The 21,349-nt window shown below is 41.3% G+C and overlaps 1 protein-coding gene across 1 annotated transcript in view; it reads right to left on the reverse strand.

The window, feature by feature from the left end:
- Window positions 1-8,328: 8,328 nt before the first annotated feature.
- Window positions 8,329-21,349, reverse strand: part of DCAF13 (DDB1 and CUL4 associated factor 13) — a 44,509-nt gene continuing 31,488 nt past the window's right edge. Inside the window, exons 10-11 of the mRNA XM_074942985.1 lie at window positions 10,115-10,278; window positions 8,329-9,055 (exon numbers count right to left, since the gene is read on the reverse strand). Of these exons, the coding sequence (XP_074799086.1) occupies window positions 8,968-9,055; window positions 10,115-10,278 (252 nt within the window). The 3' untranslated portion in view covers window positions 8,329-8,967. The remainder of the gene's footprint in view (window positions 9,056-10,114; window positions 10,279-21,349) is intronic.

Here is a 21,349-nt window from a genome sequence, read left to right on the forward strand (position 1 = left end):
GAGCAGGCAATGTGGAAGACAGCTGTACGATTACATGACAAGGACCCCCTCACAAGCCCTGGAGTATGGCACATGCCAGGGACAGGGCTGGGGGTTTGAAAGGTGTGCCATGGGCAGAGCACAGTAAACAGTGCTGAGGGGACTCTGCACCAACTACAGCTCATAGGGCTGCCCAAGGCTGGCCAGGCCAGGCCAACACTTAAAACATTTGCTGGTATAATAATGTCAGTTAAGAGTGTGATTTTTTGTTTTTAACCAACATTTTTAGATAAGGAAAAGCCCTAGTGTAGATTGAGGGATACCACCAAAAAAGTTCTTTCATTGGTGTAAACTTTGTCTGCACTAGGAGGGTTTGTTAGTATCTCTATATAGGTAAAGCTATTTTGGTGTAGATTAGGCTTCAGTTATGCTGGAGGGGGGTTTCTTCAGCCCTCAGAGCAACCCAGGGTTGGAGGAACACAGTTATCATGAAGCCACTTTAACCCCCCTTCCCTTTGGGCTGTAAGTTCTGTGCTGCCCCTATGCGCTATGAACAATCTCTGGCATTGAAACCAGAGTATGATGCGGATCTATAACAACGGATTGTTTATATCTACAAAACATATTTCTGTACTCTATCCCAGATCCACACAAGCAGCCTGAATTTCTAAGGTGCTGAGAACCTGTAACTTTTGTTAAGTCAATGAGAGCTTGTGTGGGTGCTCAACATCTTCAAAAGTAAAACCCAGGGTCTGTTTTAAATTGTTCATAAAGAGCTGGCATTGTGAAGACAGGGCAAGTATGAATTTCCACCAAAATTTTTATCATACTGCTGAACATCAGTTCTGATATATTTTTAGTGGGTGGCACTTGAACTATGGCTTGGACTTTTTCTAGATTTCTGTGTATTTCCTCTGTACAGCCTTGTGGCCAAGATCGATAGTTGAGTTTGTTCTTGAATACGTCTATTTAATTTCAGTCCAGCAGCCTCAATTACCTTCACAACTTGTTTTAACCTTATATTGTGCTCGTCTTCAAACTCCCCACAAACAGTCATCACTGAAAACTTCCACTCCTTCCTTACAGAACCTAATTTATTTCCTTTTGGAAGATTTTTGGGGAGTTTGTGATGATGGATGGAAAGTGACAAAAGCAATAGCTTCCAAATGGAATTATAAAAGTTGTTGGCTTGACACTGTCAGGGCAGAGTGAAATTTACCAGAATCCACTATGCTCAGGGTTTCCTACACTTTAAACAATAAGTAAATAAATAAATAAATAAATAACAGTGTAGACCACATCTTGATAAAGAATCGATTCCCCTCCCACTCACAATTACACTGGCCACCCTCTTTCCATTCACAATTACATAAGATAACTGGGACAAACACAGCTAACAACTGCTTACATGGAAAAATAATTCTAGGAAAATATACTTTTAACAGTCTTTAATGCAATTTTGCAGCTGGAAACAAGTGGAGAAGCCAACATCATGTAACCAGCTTTTTGCACCTTCTCAGCAATTAATCCACGGAGCACAATTTTGGAACCTCTGATATAAGTGGTTGGTTGTGGTGACCCCAATAATTATTTACAAAGATGTCAAACATACACTCTTTGACTTTGTAGCTAGTACAGGCTTTGAATTGTCTCAGGCAATTTACCCACTACATTGGGCCATTCTAACCTGGGTCACTTCATCTATGCCTTTCTTTTCCTTTTCCCATCACCATCATAGCCTCTGCTTTTTGCCCTGTTATTCTATTTGCCCTGTCTCACTCATGTCCTTCTCACAAAAGACGCTGAATCCTTTTCCCTCTAGAAGCTTCCTCTAGGGATACAGAAGGGCCTGGAGAGGAGTTTCTAAATCTCAGTCTACACAATGTGTCTGGAAACATCCTTTTAAAATACGTCAAACTTCTGGTGGGGTTTCATTAATCTTATTTGAGATTTTGCCATATTCCCCAATTAGATATAGAATGGCATTTACTGTCTTTTGAGACTCCCTATCACAGTATTAGCCACACATCAGATCTTTTCATTCCTTCTCACTCAACTTTCATTCCCTTGATGATATTATTACTTCCCAAAACAACTGTTTGGCTGTACAGCCAAATTCAATAATAACTGGGATAATAGATATCTCTAGATAGTTATTTTATGTAATGAAAAAGCCTGTAGATTGTGTCCCCACATGAGGCTACAAATGTTATCTGTTTAGAGAAGCCTTTAAATATGTTATTTCCAAACCCAGATCTATGCTTAGGATAAAATATTTTAAATTTATGCTGTGAATTACTTCCTCCACATCAAGGATTATTGCTACCACTTGATCCAGGCTACGTTGGTCTGTGTGAAGTCAATCAATAATCTTGTGTTATTAAGTTCCTATACAACCTAAATAGAATGCATTATGATGGGTAGAATATGCTTAGTCTTTCTGGCTAATGCTTTCAATTAAAAAATATAAATACATGCTCATTAATTTTAAATTGTGTTAATATATATTAATGTTTTGTAAATTAATCAAATATGTGAAATGACAAAGTAATCAGATTGTGAAGAGGCTCTGTAGTCCCAGTGTGGGCATTTGCTAAAGAACAATTAAATTGGATGGAAACCACTTCCATCGATCAGTTCTTTCATCCCCTTCCTTTTATTATACGTACTACACACATAATATTAAAAGGGATGCATATACATATATGATGTATGTGTATTGTACAAAGTCTAGAGATCATTTCACCACACAAAACATAATACATCTAGTTTAGATAACTCCACCTATCTTTCTTATGTAATTACTGTAACATCATCCATTTCAAGCTGGACCCATTTCTAAGCAGCATAGCCGACACTAATTATTCAGCAATCTAAATTAATCCGAGTTTCCTCATAAACCAATTCTACACAGAAACTCACATCTAAGCCTTCATCATATTAAGCAATAATAGCTCTACAAAAATAAAGTAATTTTAAAATTGACTATTTGAATATTAATTTCTGAGCTCTGATTCAGTAGATTTGCCTCTGATTTAATATTGTTTTATGTGTGCAAAAGAAATATCTTCACATAAAATAAATAAAAAACATTAACATAGGGACACTGGAAAAAATTAAAAGAAAGTTTACTTTACCTTGACTTCCACTGATTTATGTTATTTTCAGAGTCTTCTGTAGCAATGTATTTGGTTCTGGAAATGCAGAACATCATAACACATGCATCAACAGTGAAAAATCTATTTGGTTTAAATTTTTAAAAATATTTTAAAAATCAGCATATTTTAAAGGTGTATGATTTATTTAATCTGACTAGGATAAAATAGGTATAAAATTTGAAGACAGCTGGAAGTGTGTGCATGATGATATGGATCTAACTTGCTTGCAAAGTCCTCATCACAGTTCCTTTAATATAGGACTATTTACATTCATTTCCCTGTTGAAACAGTGTATGGAAGATTGCTCTGTCTAAGTAGGATTCAGCCAAGACCTATGTTTGGCTTAACCAATATTCGTCTATTTCCCCTTCACCACACCTTCTGCCATTCTGCCTATTTACAAGCATTATATAATCATGTATAGCAAAATCCTGGGAACAGGATATCAGCATTTTCTTTTAGTTCAAAAAAAATACAAAAATATTTAAGCTGATATGTATACAAACTATATATATATATAGAGAGAGAGAGAGAGAGAGAGTTTATATGCATGCACACAGGTTCTATTTTCTTAAGTTGTAAATTCTATAAATCCCTACATTTATAAATTCCCCTACATCCCTCCTTTAGCTAGTGTAGATTTTCATATATGTTTGGAAAAAAGTCATTTTTAATTCCTGGAATATCATTTAACGGAATTGTGCATAAAAGAATAATTGGTGAACAAAGCCAAGTCCTTCTCAGAATAAACAGCCACTAGTTTAATATCCTCCATTTCTATTGGAACATTAGCTTAAGGTGACCTTTGTACCACTGAGCAAGGTACTGAAAATAAGCTGCCAGATAACACTCTGTCAGAATAGCTGTGATGAAATAAAGAGCTGCAGCCCCGGAGCTTTCTAAAAAGGATGTCAGTGGTGCTCAAGATAAAATACTAAATATGCATCCTGGATTTAATTGAATGAAACTAGAGTTCAAGGCCCCTAAACGCAATCTTTGCCACAATTTTTCCACCTGTAAGAACAGACCACATTTCAGGTGTCTGATGACAAACTGGATTTTAAGACTACTTCTTAGAAGTACAATTTTTTTAAGCCTTTGCTCTTGGGGGTAGATATAGTTTTTAAAGTTTTGATATGTAGGAAGAAAGGGTCACCAGATTGTTAAAGGAGTGAGGGGAGTTGACCAAGTTAATAAAGGCCAAAACCCAACATCCTTATTCCTCTAGTTTGAAAATTGTGTGGGAAGAATCCAACAAAGCAAAAATGCACTGTACAACACATCATCCCAGTCCTTCTGCTTTAGTCATTGAGGCCCTGATCCTGCCCCATTAAAATCAATGAAAGCTTTGCCATTGACTTCAATGAGAATAGGATAAAACTCTGAAATAATTAGCTGACAGGCAGCAATAGAATATAGTCTTCACTGGCTTTTTTCTTCTATCAGCTTCCATGATAGAGAATCACATGTTGTTTTCAAAAAGTTTCAGAAGTATTTTTTCTAGTCTTTTAAAAACAACATCATGCATGAACCAATGACAAAATCTACCTCTGTTTTAAGTTGTGGTTTTGGAGGAAGGAGAGAGACAAACTATTTGACGCTTCTGTTGTAAACTCTTTGGGCAGGGACTACCTTTTTGTTCTGTTTGTATAGGAGCAGGATTTAGGAGCAGGATTTTATAATTGTATTATGAGAATTAATGTATGATTTGATTTCATCCTGCCAACCACCTTATTTGAATAGCAGAAAGGAATGACACTCTGGGACTATGGGATTCCGTTTCCCATATGCATTACAAATTGGGCCCTTTTAGTTCTTTGTTTTAAGGTATAGTTAGTAAGAGACAGGATCCTGTATTGTGTCTATGTTAAGCAGATTAGAGGAACGTTGAAGGCCTGGGCCTCAATGTGAATTGTTTTGGTTATAAAATTTAGCAAGGTTTAATTTACAATGTCTTTTTGCTCGATATAAAATACTGCTGTTTGTATTCTCAGAGGTCTCTGTAAAAGACTGTTTGTGTGAATGAGGAATGCATGCATCAGGAAAAGATAAGGTGTGAAGGCCATTGTTAACCAGATGGTCAAGAAAGGAGGAGCGAAGACACTTAGAGACTTATTGATGCCAGAGAACCATCAATGCACATCCATGATTGAAGGAGGACAGATTGACGACCCTGATGTGGAGGCTGGCACCCCTAAAGACAATTGATGACCCTCTCGGAGGTGTTTTGGAATGTTAACATCAAAAGATAACACCAATTAAGAAGTAACCGGTCATAAACTGACACAGCAAAATCCATAGACTTCAACAGAGAAAAAAAAGACTATAAGAACAGGGTGCTTTGCCATGGGACTTCGGGTTCGTCTTGCCACTACTCCAGGAGCATCGGATTGCGACTGACAGAGCCCGGCTCCCCTCTGTGACCAATCTGGCTGGCCACTAGATAGTCCAGAGTCTGGACTGGTAACTATAAACACAGACTGGCGGGACTGTGTGCATGGTGTGTGTGGGTGTGTGTGACTGAAAAGTATATGCTAACTGCTGTATTCTCAATAAATGTGGTGTTTTGCCTTCTCCCCTATAAAAGATCTTGTGTGCTTTGTATAGCATGACACAATGCCTAGCAGAATGGGGTCTATAGTAACTTTGCAGGAATTTCAAAGAGGAGCTATTTTAACTTTAATCTAGAAGAGGACTTGTATTACCACATCTGTTAAAAACGGTCAGTGATATCTCCATAATGAACCATACAACTGAGCGGTTGGACTAGAAGCCTGGACAGAGATCCAAACGCACAAGCCTCCACCACTGAGCTGGATGAAAACTTGTTATAGTTAGTAGCTGGAGTAGGACCTCTAAATATCTTAAGTTACAACCAGCCAAAATACAACTCCCCTGTCCCACCCCAAAAGCTGCCAAATGTCATAAGTCTATGGATATGTCTTCACAACCTGTTGCAGCGAGCCTCCCAGCCCCAGTTGTCAGATTTGGGGTTGCAGGGCTTGCACTAGTACTCTAAAAATAGCTGGGTAGATGATGCTTTGACTCAGGCTAGAGCTCAGGCTCTGACACCCACCCTCCTGCCTTGGCTTCAGAGCCTGAGCTCCAACCTGAGCTGCAACTTCGAAGTGCTGTCTACGCAGCTAATTTTAGAGCACTAGTGCGAGCTGAACAATCCCAAGTCCGATGACCTGGATTGGGAGGCTCACTGCCTCTACACAGGTTCAGGGGCTGTGTAGATTCAGAAGTACCCTAAATTGCCCTTGCATCAAAGGCACTAAATTTATTTAAGTTGCAAGGTACAACCCTCCAAATCTGGCATTTCCTAACTTTTAGGTTGCTCATACAACCTTGATTCTGTTCCCTTCAATATCCAACCTGTGCAACAAATAAGGCAGGAGTTCTGCAAGGGGAAAAACAGGATGTGATCATGTAATTAAAGACTGTCATAATGCACAGGCATGTTAGACCTTTTCAAAAAAGGCTGCAAAAACTTTTATAACAGAAAGTGTTTGGCAGTCTAACATGGGGGTTGCTATCAGCTCCCCCGTAATTTGACGTTTGTAAAAGTCATGATGTAGAAATTACTCTATAGAGATTGCAGCCTTGCTTTGAAAGACTCTCTTTACTTAGTCCTGAGAAAAACAGTAATCTCTATACCATCCCGTCAGACATTTCTTAACAGCAACTGCTTTTCATCTTCATGTGACAAATGCTTTGCCCATATAGTTAAATAAAGGGGAAGTATAAGGAGAACAAAATATAATTACCCCAAATTGGGGTTTGGGCAGGATCTGAAGGCTAATTCCTCTGACTTTCAGTAAAAAGTGTCATGAGGGCATAAAGTTTTCAAAGGTGCCTATAGTCCCATTTTAAAAAGTGGCAGGCATTTTGTGGAATTTTCAAAAGCGCTTAGCACCGAACTCCTATTGAAATTAATTGACGTTTGGTAACTATATGCTTTTGAAAATCCCTCTGGACCAGTGGTCCCCGAACTGTGGGGCGCACCCCCCTAGGGGGCACAGAGGAACACTCGGGGGGGTGCATGGCGGAGCCCAGGCCAGTCCCCATGGGGGGATGGGGAGGGAGCACCACCCAGCCCCCATGTGGGGTGGGAAGGGAGTGCCACCCAGCCCCCAGTCTAGCTTCGGCCCCAGCCACAGCTTTACTTTTCCCCTTACTCTACCCACAGCCCAGCCCCACTCCACCCCGTTCTGCCCGCAGCCCAACCCAGCCCCAGCCCCACTCTCCACCCCGTGTTCCGCCGCCAGCCCCTGCTCCACTCCACCCCCAGCCCTGCCCTCATCCCCTCTCCGCCTCCAAGCCACCCTTCCTCTATCCCTAGCTCCGCCCCCACCCCAGTTCAGGCCCCAGCTCTGCCTTCAGCCCAAGCTCCTCTGCTGAGCCAACTATGCAGTAATGGGGCGGGGGCGCGGCACGCAGACAGATTCAATTACTGGCAATGGGGGGATGCAAGAGAAGTTTGGGCACCACTGCTCTAGACACCTTTCTGTATCTTTAGACACCTGACTATCTGTAAAAATCTGACCATGAGGCACTTAAGAGCCTAAGCTTCATTGAAAGTCAATGATATTTAAGAGTTTAGGGCGCTGCTGAAAATGGGACTTGTGTGCTTTTGAAAATTTTACCCAGGATTTTTAATAATCAAAAGCGATTAGGGCCTGAGTTAATACTCACCCTAAAGGAAGTATCTCCAGCAGCACAGTGCTTCTTAACACCATGTTTTTAACTAAGACACCAGACTAAAGCTCTGAATATTTATGGTCATTAAATATCTCAAAATTTCTGCAAGGACAGAGGTATTAGACCAAGTAGCCTTGTTGAATTCCAGTGTGGATAATTACAATCTGCCCAACTAAATTACTCTGTCATTTCAATAGGAAGCCACTTCCATTTCACTGCTGGGGGTGAAGTGATATCTGCATACAAATTAGAGAACTTTGGGATGAAAGGTATGGTATCAGAGTGGGGGATTTTATGCAATCTTAAACAAGAGGCTTACAACATCTCTCACATGAAGGGAAATTTCAAGATTTTCTAAGACCTAAATATGAAAGAGAGAGAGAGAGACTGAATAATTTTAAGACGTTTTAATTAAGTTGAGAAGTAAAGACATTTATTCAACAACTCTATTAATATTATCAGGATACAACAGCCCTTGAAGGTGTTGACTGGGTACACTGGGAAAAAAACCAATAAAATCCTATTATTTACATTGGTCAGAGTCCTGTTGAAGCCCTTCTAATCAAAGAGAAACAAGAGTATGTTTCATGGTAACAAGTATAGTGCAATGTATAGTTATTGAGCATAATCCTGGTTTACCTCATTGTATGCAATATTCATTTTCTTCACTTCTACCAAAAATGTTTTTCCTCTTTCATAATTGCCATTTTAAAAAACAATGTAGTTTGTAATTTTTAACACCAGGGAAAGTCTATTTGCCACAAGCAATGCTGAAGCACGTTCACCCTTTTTTTGATAGGGAAGGTGGCAGGGGAGAGGGCTGATCCACTGAGGTACCACCACCACAGCAAATTCTCTCCTTGTATTAAAAATGAAGTTCCACTGGGATATATAGGGGTGGATCACTTTACACTCTCTGCAAGTTTGATTAGAGGACTTTAAAGGGGCCAATTCTTCTCACTTCCCAAACTGGATGATGACCTGAGAAATGAAGGGGGAATATACAAAGAAGAAAAGTGAGCCGCACCACTTGTGGCAGGGTCTGCAGCAGATCCTCAAACTTTTGTACAGTGTAGCTAATTAATTAAATAAAAAATTACACACAATGCTGTAAGCCAGCAAAAAATTATTTCACTACAGCCACAACGTGCTTCTTCTTTTCTGGCACAAATGGTGAGGATCCTGGTTTGCTGTGTTTACGGCGATTCAGTTCCCTGGAAACAGACAAGAAAAAGAGAAAAAAGTGAGACTGAGAATGTCAGCAGTAGGTGTGTTCAAGTTCAGAAATACTAGCTTCTTGCTTAGGGTACTACAGCAAGTGTTCCACCGCTCCTAAAAATTCATGTCTTCAGAGTCAAAATCAATTGAGGTGGCTGAAATTTATTAAATTTTTCCCTTAAAAAAGGAACACTGTCCATATGAAAACCCTTTAAACTGCAAATTTAGAAGAGTTCACATTTTTAAGAGCCTTCTTTCTAGAGCATGCACAGTTTGACCTGCCAGTATCTTGCAGAGCAAAGGATTTGCCCTCAAAGTAGGGGAGAATGTGGAGCATATAAGAGCAAACAGGGAAAAAAATATTCCTAACTCCCAGCTAGTGAGGAGCTTTTCCAATGAAACAAAGTTATTTTTAATTATTTATTCTTAATTGTAGATAAATATCTGCTCCCTGCAGATAATCCTATAGGGGTCTTTCAACTGGGAAGTGTGGCCAAACCAGAGTGTAACAAACATGTTCAGCCCCACCACTTCCCATTTCCTCTCCATGCATGTGTCAGCCAACTTCTCCTCTTTCAATACCACGGCACCAGCCATGCACAGATGCTTTCAGTTCCCCATCCCTTTCTGCTCCCAAGGACCTGAAGAGATGTCCTGGGGAACTGAAAAACCTCTCACACTGATCCTGAGGCCTAGCACCTACAAGGAGCCAGAAGACCCTCATCTTCCCACATCAAGACTAATCCCTCTGATATGACTACACATAAGGCTGGGAGGGGGTGTTGCCTCCCCCTATAACCTTATGTCCTTTCCCACCCTTTCAGAAGGCCTGGGAAGGAAACTAGTTCTTGCTACTACTGGCAGCTTAGTCTGCACTTACCACTCCATAGAGTCCAAAACAACCAGTCTAATAATTGATTTATCCACTTGACTAAATCAATACCAGTCATTCATAAGAGCTGTTCCCTTGTTAGAGGCCCCATGCATTGATGCCACAGCAATGGGACAGCATATGTTTTACTAAGACAAAATGAAAACAAAAGGAAGAGTCGTACTTTCGCCGACGAGCTTCTCGCATGATGCGCAGCTCCTTGGCCTGGCTATAGATGGCTTTGGGCAGGTGACGGTGACGAGCTATGCGTTTGATCTGTGGGTGGTGTTGGAACTTCTCCTTCAACTTTTGGTTGTAATTCATAGCTGCTCTCTCTCGTGGTACAAGCTACAGAAGACACAAGTGTGTTATAAACAGCACCGGTTGCAATGACATCACCGTCTCTAAAAGCAAACTACAAGTTTAGACAGCTTCAGTGGTTTCTTCTGGCCATTTCTCTCTAGGTGTTATAAACCTAAAAGCAGAGTCTTTAAGACTAGTAAATATTTTTTTCTAAAAAAATGTTACATTTTGTCACCCCACTGCTCAAATATAGTACCATAATTTTAAGTTTCACAAAAGTTACAACGTAAGTTCATTTTTCTAAGAGCAGACTTTATTCTGCCACGGGGGGGGGGGGGGGGGGGGGCGGGAGGATATGGAAACTGGTGACCTGCTAGTATCTTGCAGAGCAAAGGATTTGCCCTCAGAGTAGAATGTGGAGCATATAACTGCAAACAGGGAAAAAAACATTCCTAACTCCCAGCTAGTGAGGAGCTTTTCCTATGAAACAAAAGATTCACAGGCTTTTCAGTTTTTATCTACTGTAACTAGAGATGCTGCTAAGGACGTGTCTAGCTATACCGAGGTGGCCAACTTGAGCCTGAGAAGGAGCGAGAATTTACCAATGTACACTGCCAAAGAGCAACAGTAATACATCAGCAGCCCCCCCCCCCCCCCATTAGCTCCCCCACCCCACTCCCAGCACCTCCCACCCACCGGCAGCCCCACCGATCAGTGCCTCCTGCCGCTCCCTCCCCCACCTCCCGATCAGCTGTTTCATGTGCAGGAGGCGGGGCGGGGGGAAGGAGTGAGGGTATGGCAGGCTCAGGGAGGGGGCGGGAAGGGTGGAGTGCGGTCAGGGCCTGTGGCAGAGCCAGGGGTTGAGCAGTGAGCACCCCCGCATCGCCCCCCGGCACATTGGAAAGTTGGCGCTTGTAGCTCCAGCCCCGGAGTTTGTGCCTATACGAGGAGCCGCATATTAACTTCTGAAGAGCCGCATGTGGCTCCCGAGCCAAAGGTTGGCCACCCCGAGCTACAGCCTCTCCCTACAGAAGGAATATTCTCTTCACTGGGTCGGGGGCATGCTCCAAGCTTACCCAGCATCTTCATCCACTTTAATGGAATTAGTCCATTGGGAATTGCAATGTGCACATGAGAACTGTAAGCTTTACCTTGCCAATATTGCACATATGGAGTAATTTTTATTTCTCATTAAGCAGTCAAATTGATACCTTATCACAGAGAGTACAGACATTACAAGTGCATTAAAATTACTATGAGCACTTTAATTTTTTGCATTATGTCTATTTAAAAAGTATAACCAAAATGCTGTTAACAGCTTTTTTTCTTTTGGCGCTTATTATTAGAAATCGACTATCCCATCACCTTACAAATGACCTGCAGAAAGGGTGTTTGTTAAATGGGGTTTGTGCCCTTTTATTGCCTATGTTGTATAAGAAAGGTTGGTAAATGGTTGCTTTGAGTGTGTGCTTTTAAACACACAGCTTATTTAGAACTCAAACGTTTGGTCTTCTATGGTTTTGCTGGAAGTTATATATGTCCTCCATTTTCCCACATGTCGTGCCTTCCATGTTCTCCGCCCTCCCCACAAAAAACAGTTTGATTAAAAACCCTTCCCATTCTTAGGAGGCACCTACGTTAGCCGTTCCCCCCCCCGTAAATATTTCAACTGCTGCTACAACCAGTGGGAAATTTTAGAAAAATAAGGATAGTGTAGACAGCTTTCAATTTGACTCAATTTCACTAGTGCTTTAGTTACTATAGAGCAGGAGTGGCCAAATGGTGGCTCCTGGGCTGCATGTGGCTCTTTTACGGTTAAGTGCCACTCCCGGAGCATCCCATACAGCTCCTCCCCCCATTCTTTGCCTACAAGACTGAAGCTCGGGGCTTTTGCCCTGCGGTGGCGTGGTGGGACTAGGGGTTTCTGCCCTGCAGCGAGGGGGATCTAAGGGAGTTAGTCCAGCCAGGGGGAGAGGGGGGGCATTGGGGCAGAAGTCCTGCACCCCAGCAGGTGCTGCCCCACAGGGCAGGTTGTACGTGTCTTGCGGATCTAGAACTTCTGAAGATTAGTGTATGCGGCTCAGAAAGTTTGGCCATCCCCGCTATAGAGCCTTCCAGGGTGAACAAGATCGGAATTTCCAACGTAAGAGAACAAGAAGAAACTCTCCCCTTCATGTACAAAGTTTTAAAAAACCCCAAAACATGGTTTGGTTTTGCTTTTAAAAGGGCCATCCTTAACCCCTCCCAATTATTTTCCCTTTTAGAGGTCACCTTTAATAGAAGTTTTCAGACAGAAATATTTCATAAATTCTGGAAATATACTTCACCTACAGACTCAGACCAAAAGGAAGCAAGATATTTAACACACAAGTCCTTAATTAAGAAAACAAACAAAAAACCCCTCTCCCTTCGGTGCAACAGAGAAACTAGAGTGCCACATGTGCAGTTGCCAGTTATCCATCACTTAAATAGAAAACATGTTTTCAAACATCAAAGTAGTAAAAATATTCTAAAATTTGGTTTCTAGATCTTCTAATCCATTAAAACACATCTTCCATTCTACTTACATCTGCGATCATCTCCTAAATTTCAATCAGTGAGCAACCCTAGCAACCATTACTGGTTAATTCTCCCCCCACCCTCCGCAGTCAAGTTCATTATACTGAGCCAGCCTAAATAGCTGGTTCAGTTGCAATCAATCCCAGGCATTCTCACTGTGCCACAAACTGCCAACATAATCCAAATTAAAGGGCTTTTGTTTTAATTCAAATCAATGATTTTCTTAAATTCAATTAAAGAAGAACAAATTGCTGCTGATTTAGTGTAACCTTGCTGACAAAAAAGATCCTGTAAATTAACATATGAAACATCCAGGATGTCATGTTAAAAACTGATAGATATCAACACAGGGTCAGTTATTTTAAAGTCTGTTGCATCTTTTTCAGGTAATTTTTATGCGCCTTTCATATACCTGGTTATATTTGGATATTTACTGCCTAATTGTGAAGAGTGGATGATTATAGCCCAGTATGCATAGCTACCTTATCCAAAGGGCTATCAAAGATAATTTTGGCCATTTGGACATCATTATTGACTAAATGACTATCAAAGATGAAAACACAACATACCATAGAAAAGAGACAGCAAGAGAGAGGCAAACAGACTCCCATCCTGCAAGCAGCTTTACAATGGTGGACTAAGCACCTGTACAGAATTCCATTGACTTCCATAGTGCTTTCTGCAAGCGGGAGGGAGAGGGAGGGTCACCCATGCACAACAGGCTTGCAGGACCAGGTCCATAGAGTTGAGAGACTAAAACATTTTACACTTTAATACATTAGGATTTATACAATTATGTGGGTGGTTGACAAGTCCTGCCTAAGGCACTTAACCTATGTGCACATTCCTAACCAGCACAAGGGCATAGACAGCTTTGGCAAATCCAAGATCAATTTTCATCAAAACAAACTCCACTCCTCTTCATAAAAGAAGTGTTTAATACTACCATGCAAAAGAACTCAAGTTGATTGACCATAAAAATCTTTTCAATCCCTAGACTGATAGGAACTAGAAATAAGGGATAAAAATATAAGGGATAAAAAATAAGAGGTGATGTAGGGAAGGAAGGAGTGGTTGCTGGGAACAGAAGTCTGGAGAGAGAAATAAGGAAAGAAACTCTAAAAATGGCACCTATATTGTCAGTACTGGTAAAATCTGCCCTTGAATCAACTCTCTCGATTGTTGTATCTTAGGCCTGATCTACACTTAAAAATTAGATGGACCTCACGGCTGTGAAAAATGTCATGCTCTGAATGCTGTAGTTAAATTGATCTAACCCCTGGTGTAGACGCAGCTAGGTCAACAGAAGAATTCTTCCATTGATCTAGCTACCGCCTCTTGGAGAGATGAATTAACTGCATCAACTGAAAAACTCCTTCCGTCAACGTGGGAAACATCTGTCCTACAGCGCTACAGGGGCACAGCTGCAACACTGTAGCTGTGTTGCTACAGTACAGACGTGGCCTTAGTAGGAGAGGTACAGCCCAACCATTTTCAGTGCCCTCTCCACTGTACATAGAATTTAGAGAAGCAGTTCTCAAAGGAGTCCTTATCCAAAGGACTGTCTGTTGAATGGGAATAACTAAGAAGCTGAAATCATGCTCCTTTTAAATCAGACTGCATTTGTACTGCACTTAAGCTCAAAAACACAGTAGCAGGACTTCAGCAACTCAGCTGCTGCTATCTATCCTGCCCAGAGAATGCCTTTTAGGTTAGGGAAGCTAAATCCCCAATGCAACATTTATCAGAATTCAGACATATTCTGCCAATGCCTCTGTCAAGGTTCCTCCCCCACTCTGAACGCTAGGATACAGATGTGGGGACCTGCATGAAAACCTCCTAAGCTTATCTTTACCAGCTTAGGTCAAAACTTCCCCAAGGTACAAAATATTCCACCCTTTGTCCTTGGATTGGCCGCTACCACCACCAAACAAATACTGGTTACAGGGGAAGAGCTGTTTGGAAACGTCTTTCCCCCCAAATACTTCCAAAAACCTTGCACCCCACTTCCTGGACAAGGTTTGGTAAAAAGCCTCACCAATTTGCCTAGGTGACTACAGACCCAGACCCTTGGATCTTAAGAACAATGAACAATCCTCCCAACACTTGCACCCCCCCCCCCCCCCTTTCCTGGGAAATGTTGGATAAAAAGCCTCACCAATTTGCATAGGTGACCACAGACCCAAACCCTTGGATCTGAGAACAATGAAAAAGCATTCAGTTTTCTTACAAGAAGACTTTTAATAGAAATAGGAGTAAATAGAAGTAAAGAAATCCCCTCTGTAAAATCAGGATGGTAGATACCTTACAGGGTAATTAGATTCAAAACACAGAGAATCCCTCTAGGCAAAACCTTAAGTTACAAAAAAGATACACAGACAGAAATAGTGATTCTATTCAGCACAATTCTTTTCTCAGCCATTTAAAGAAATCATCATCTAACACATACCTAGCTAGATTACTTACTAAAAGCTCTAAGACTCCATTCCTGGTCTATCCCCAGCAAAAACAGCATATAGACAGACAGAGACCCTTTGTTTCTCTCCCTCCTCCCAGCTTTTGAAAGTATCTTGTCTCCTCATTGGTCATTTTGGTCAGGTGCCAGCGAGGTTACCTTTAGCTTCTTAACCCTTTACAGGTGAGAGGAGTTTTCCTCTGGCCAGGAGGGATTTTAAAGGGGTTTACCCTTCCCTTTATATTTATGACAGCCTCTTACTGCAGCTCACTTTTATTTACACATATTCCCTACTGTAGCAGGGCAGTTACCCTGCTCCTGGGATAAAAGGAGTGAGAGCAGCTGGGGGAGCCTGGCTGAGTGGCTGGACACAGGTGTGGCCAGCTCAATTAGGGCTCAGCTGGCCCTGATAGAGGGCTGAGAGTAAGGAGTGGGGAGTCTCACTCCAGGGCTGGAGTGAGAAGGACCTAGCTGCCTGGGAGAGACATGGTACCTTTGACAGAGCAGTGCTGGGGAAGGGGCAGGCTGAACTGGGGAGCTCAGGTCTGGCGACCTCCCAGGCTAAGGCCTGGCAGGAAAGCGGTCCTGGGGCTACAGGAAGACAGCTAGGACTAGGAAGGCAGCAAGTCCAACCCCCTTGCCAATGATGAGTGCCATTACAGACTGCAGTTTGCCACAGGGAAACGGGGCTAGATGACAACTGGCAACAGCCACTGAGGCAAGGTGGGCATAGGGGGAGGGGGTTCCCCTGGGAGGGGAGACCCAGAGTGTGGAGGCGCTGTTGCGGGGCAGCACCCAAGAGAAAGGGGCCTGAAGTACAGTGGTGGAGACTGACGAGGAAGCAGGTATAGGCAGGGAGATACTGGCCAGCAGGAAGCGCTCTGAGACTGGACTGAGCTAATTCCTGGACTGACCAGCAGGAGGCACTACGGCAGTGAGTGCTCGACCTGATACACCTGTCCCTAATGAAACTAACTGGATACTAAATTTACTGCTACTAACTATTACCTCGAAACTTAATTTACATCCTACTTACATCTAAGGGCTTGTCTGAACCAGTGTAGCGCTTACTGAACACACTAACTATAACAATGGGAGAGATTTTTCCATTGGTGTAGATACACCACCTCCCCCAAGAGGTGGTAGCTATGTCAATGTGAAGCCCTCCTGTTGATATAGTGCTGTATACAGCAGGGGTTAGGTCAGCATAACTACGTTGCTCAGGGTTGTCGGTAGTTATACCGACGTAAGTTTGTAGTGTAGACCAAGCCCTAGTTGATAACATTAACAATAAAGAAAAAACCCTAAGCACAAAGGCCGAATTGCATTAGAAACCTATACACTAATAATTTAGAAAGGGCAGGCTCAGCATCCAAATATAACTAAGTAAAACAAAAAAGACACTAAGCTCAAGGACTACGGTTACCTACAACATTTTGTTTCTTTAGTTTGGCTCAGATTTAGTTACAAGTTAAGTGATGGAAGGACCTAGCTAGCAGGTGCTTTGTACCATTAGACAAGATAAGAACTTTGGCTCAAGATGCGTCTTCTTGGTCCCATCTCAAGTGGGCAAGGGGCCATGCAAACACACCTCACCAGTAATGGGGATGGGGGAGGAGGTGAAGTCCCTCCCAAATAGTGAACTCAAGTCAATGATGAAGCAATGTTCATGATCGCTGCAACACAAAGCCAGGATACTCAAATTGACCATAATGCCTATAGCAAACTGCCAAATGGTTACAACTAGTTGGTAGCCAGTAGGCATTTCTAGCAGCAAGTTGGATTTTTTTTTTTAAATGTTTAAGACTCCACCTACCCACCGTGCACACAGATAGTCAATGTGTTTCTATTATTGCTACTCTTGCGTTCCCTGTACCACAAGCTATTCCATTGGTTGGTGACACCTATTCTTACATCTTGTGTCAATTTAGATTGCAAACTCTCTGGGTGAAGGGACTGTCTCCTACTATGTTTGTACAGCGCCTAGCATAATGAGGCCTGATCCAGATTAGCTGGGGTACAAAAAAACCCAATGGTGGAAAAAAAAACAAAAAACAAAACAAATAACGCTTCTGCAGAAACAAATTTGACCTTAGAGATATAATGCAAAGTAAACATGCATATGTATATGGATAATGCTTCTATGTAAAGCTTATTTACAATTTAGCAAAGTGTCCTCCTTCTGTCAGAGGACAATTCAATAACAGAGTAAATTCACACAGAGTTGTTAAACAGGAGCATGAAGTGGATAAGTCGCATTCACATTTCATCACAAGCTCTAGAAAGCACTCCTAAACCAATGCCATGTCTCACATACTACCCATGTGTTCGCCTTATGTCGCAGAATGGAAATTTTTGATACTGTAGATTGAAAGCACACATCTATTTAGACAACCTCAATGTTCTCTTGCTAATGTGGTTTGCTAGATCAACATACAAGGGGCTGTAAATGCACTTTCCTTTAACTCTCACTCAATACTTAAATCAAAAGCTTTTGCTCTTTTCGTATCTCCTATAGGATAGCAACGGTAAACAGCAACCCTAAGTGCGACCAGGCTTCCAGTTTCTCCTCACACTAATGGTTTACTTTTACACTTACAGGAATACAAACCATTCCTTACTAAAAAAGCATTTTAATTGGTCAGTCTCCTGCTCCATTTTCGGTCCATTCCTTACTTTTCTAGGAGAGGAAACAGAACCAACTATTGGCCAGTTCTGCAGCTTTTACTTAGGTGAGTAATCCTATTAAGGATTCATCATGTATAGGTTGCTGAATCAGAAGTTACTAAATGTCTTAACAATTCCAAGTTTAGTAAAGATCTTCAAAGCCTTGGTGTAGGTTCAGTGTATCCTGTTTTCTGCAAGTCAAAAAAAACCAGACCTTTTCCAAGATATATTTAGAGGAGACTTACTTGTTTTATTCCATCAGTGCTGCCTTCTCCACTTTTCACTTTAAATGCTTGTTTCCTCCAAATCAAACTAAAATTTTAGTCCCCTTTTAAATTCCTAGACCTCTACAAAACTAAGGTATGTGTGCATTAGAAGTACTTGAGGTACTCCAGATTATACATTAATAGGACTCTAAAGTACCTGAATTGTAAGTTGCAGTTTTTATGAAGCCCATGGTGAATGTTTTTTTACGCTACTAAGTCCCATTTTAAAATTTACTTTTATGTAGCTACTGAAAAGAGTTTAACTTCTATTTTGATGTGTTAGAGTGCTAAAATTGTATGTAAAAGGCCCATCTCTCCTGTGGATCTAAGGACTAGGTTTAGTTTAACTCCAATCCTTACACAGAATCATATAGGATTTAATTGTCAGTGGAGTGTAGACATGGTATGCCTCTGGCTCCTGCAGAGACTTGATTCTTGAACGTTTCACTGATTTTGCGTAATGAGAGCAATGCCAAATGCATTAACAAAACAAAGGAAACATGGATGTCAGAACTGATGAATACTTGGGCAGCCACAGTGCTGCAAGTACAACTTTCCAGTCAGACGAACATTCATCAGCCACAAGACACAAAATAAGCAGCTCACTTTTAGTCTCATTTCTATTGTGCCTGAATGGGAAGTAAAAGACTATGCACAAGCCAAAGAAGAATTCTCTAATTAGAAAAAACCCCTAAATTGCTATTAGCAATAATAAAACATCACGATGATCCAGGTCTCCCCAGCATAAGTAAATCTTAATTCAACAAAGTACCTCATTTTACAAGGTGCTGGTGTACTAGAAATGCAATGATATTTGTATGCATCATTCAATCAAATCTTCCCACCTAAGAAAATACTGCAGCCTAAACACCCCCAGCTTTTATTACAAATACTCAGACTTTTTTACAGAATCGAGTTCCACAGCCTATTTCCTTTTACTGGTTATGAATTGACCTCCTTTCAGTTTCACCGAGGATCCCTTTGTGCTTGTGTTATGAGACAAGAATAGAAGCTCCCAATCTAACTTCTCTGTCCCATTCCTTATGTCCCCTCTTATTTTTCTCCATTCTAAGGTAAACAATACCATCCTTTCCAATTTTTCTTTATGAGTTTTTTCATGCCTCTAGTCATTTTCATTGTCCTTCTCTGAATACCTTCTACATTTTGCAATATCCTTTTGTGAGATAGGGAGACCAGCACCGCACACAATATTCCAGATGAGGGCACACCACTGATTTTCTGATTGATATACAACAGCATTATATTTTCCTTATTGTTCTTGGTTCTGTTCCTCATGCATTTTAGCAGATACATCTATGCACCGAACTGACAAAGAACCTCAAACTCAATTATATAGCAGCTGATGGGGCCAAATTCTGGTTAGCATACATCCCCACAAACAGTCATGCATACATGCCACAAAAGCTGTATGAATAAGAACCCATAGTGGATTGGAGACCCACAAACAGCCTCCAATTTCAACATATTACAATGCTTAGATACCATGCAGAGAGGCACATTAGGTACTAAACATCTAATCTAAATAGGAAAAAAACCTGTGCAGGGCGTTTTGCACACAAGTTGTTGCTGGGTCAGGAGCATAACTGCACTAAGTATGCAGACCACAGCCCAAAACCCCTTAGCCAGACTTGGTGATGCCCCTTTTATAAAAGCAGCTTCTCTACAGTGTTTGGGAAGCCAAAACTGGGAAAGCCAGCTTCCACATGTACTTCTGCTAACTAGCCTTGTGTTCTTTGACATGTATCTATGCAGTACACTGGCTAGAATTTAGCATTGTATTCCGTCTTCAGAATTTAACTTCATCTCTCTGACTTGTATACACATAATACACTAGGATAAAGAGGGAAACATTTTCAAAAAAGTGTCTAAGTGACTCAGGTTCCTAAGTCTCACTGAAAGTCAATGGGTTTATGCTTTTTAAGACATTTAGGCACTTTTGAAAATTTTCCCCAGAAGTATGCTCTTATACAATCATAGAAACATAGAGCTGGAAGAGACTTTGACAGGTCATCCAGTCCAGCCCCCTGCACTGAGGCAGGACCGAGTAAACCTAGACCATCCCTGGCAGGTGTGTCTCTAACCTGCAATGATGGTGATTCCACAGGCTCTTTGGAAGCCTATTCGAGTACTTAACTATCTTTATAGTTAGAAAGTTTTTCCCAATATCTAACCTACATCTCCCTGGCTACAAATTAAGCCCATTACTTCTTGTCCTATTTTCAGTGGACAATGGGAGAACGATCAGTGACCTCTTTATAAAAGTCCTTAACAAATCTGAAAAAGGTTAGTGGGTCCCCCTTCAATCTTTTTATCTCAAGACTAAATATGCCCCTTTTTAAATCTTTCATCACAGGTCAGGGTTTTTTAAACCTTTTATAATTTTGTTGCTCGGACTCCAATTTTTCCACATCTTTCTTAAAGTACGGTGCCCAGAACTGAACACACTACTTCAGCTGAAGTCTCACCATTGCCAAGTAGGGGGAACAATTATCTCCTGTGTCTTACATATGACTCTCCTGTTAATATGCCACAGAATACTAGCCCTTTTTGCTACTGCATCACACTGATGACTCATTCACTTTATGATTCACTATAACTGCTAGATCCTTTTCCGCAATACTGCCTCGCCACTTATTTCCTATTTTGTACTCGGGCATTTGATTTCCACCCCATTCTAAGTGTAATACTTTAGCTTGTCTTTAATGAATGTCATCTTGTTGATTTCAGGCTAATGCTCCAATTTTTCAAGGTTGTTTTGAATTCTAATCCTGTCTTCCAAAGTGCTTGCAAACTTTCCCAGCTTGGTGTCATTTAAAATTTTTATAAGCATACTCTCCATTCCATTTAAAAGTCATTAATGAAAATGTTGAAGCATACTACACCCAGGACAGACCCTGGGGGGGGGGGGGGGGGGGCACACCACGAGATACGTTCTCCCAGTTTGACAGTGAACCATTGATAACTGTTCTTTGGGTACTGTGTTTCCAATCAGTTGTGTGTCCACCTTATGTTATTATTAGGGTCCTACCAAATTCATGCTCCATTTTGGTCAGTTGCACGGTCATACGATTTTTAAATTCATAAATTTCATTATTTCAGCTATTTAAATCTGAAATTTCAGTGTTGTAATTGTAGGGCTTCTGACCCA

The sequence above is a fragment of the Natator depressus genome, chromosome 2 (assembly GCF_965152275.1).
Source record: "Natator depressus isolate rNatDep1 chromosome 2, rNatDep2.hap1, whole genome shotgun sequence".
In the NCBI taxonomy this organism is placed as follows: domain Eukaryota; kingdom Metazoa; phylum Chordata; order Testudines; family Cheloniidae; genus Natator; species Natator depressus.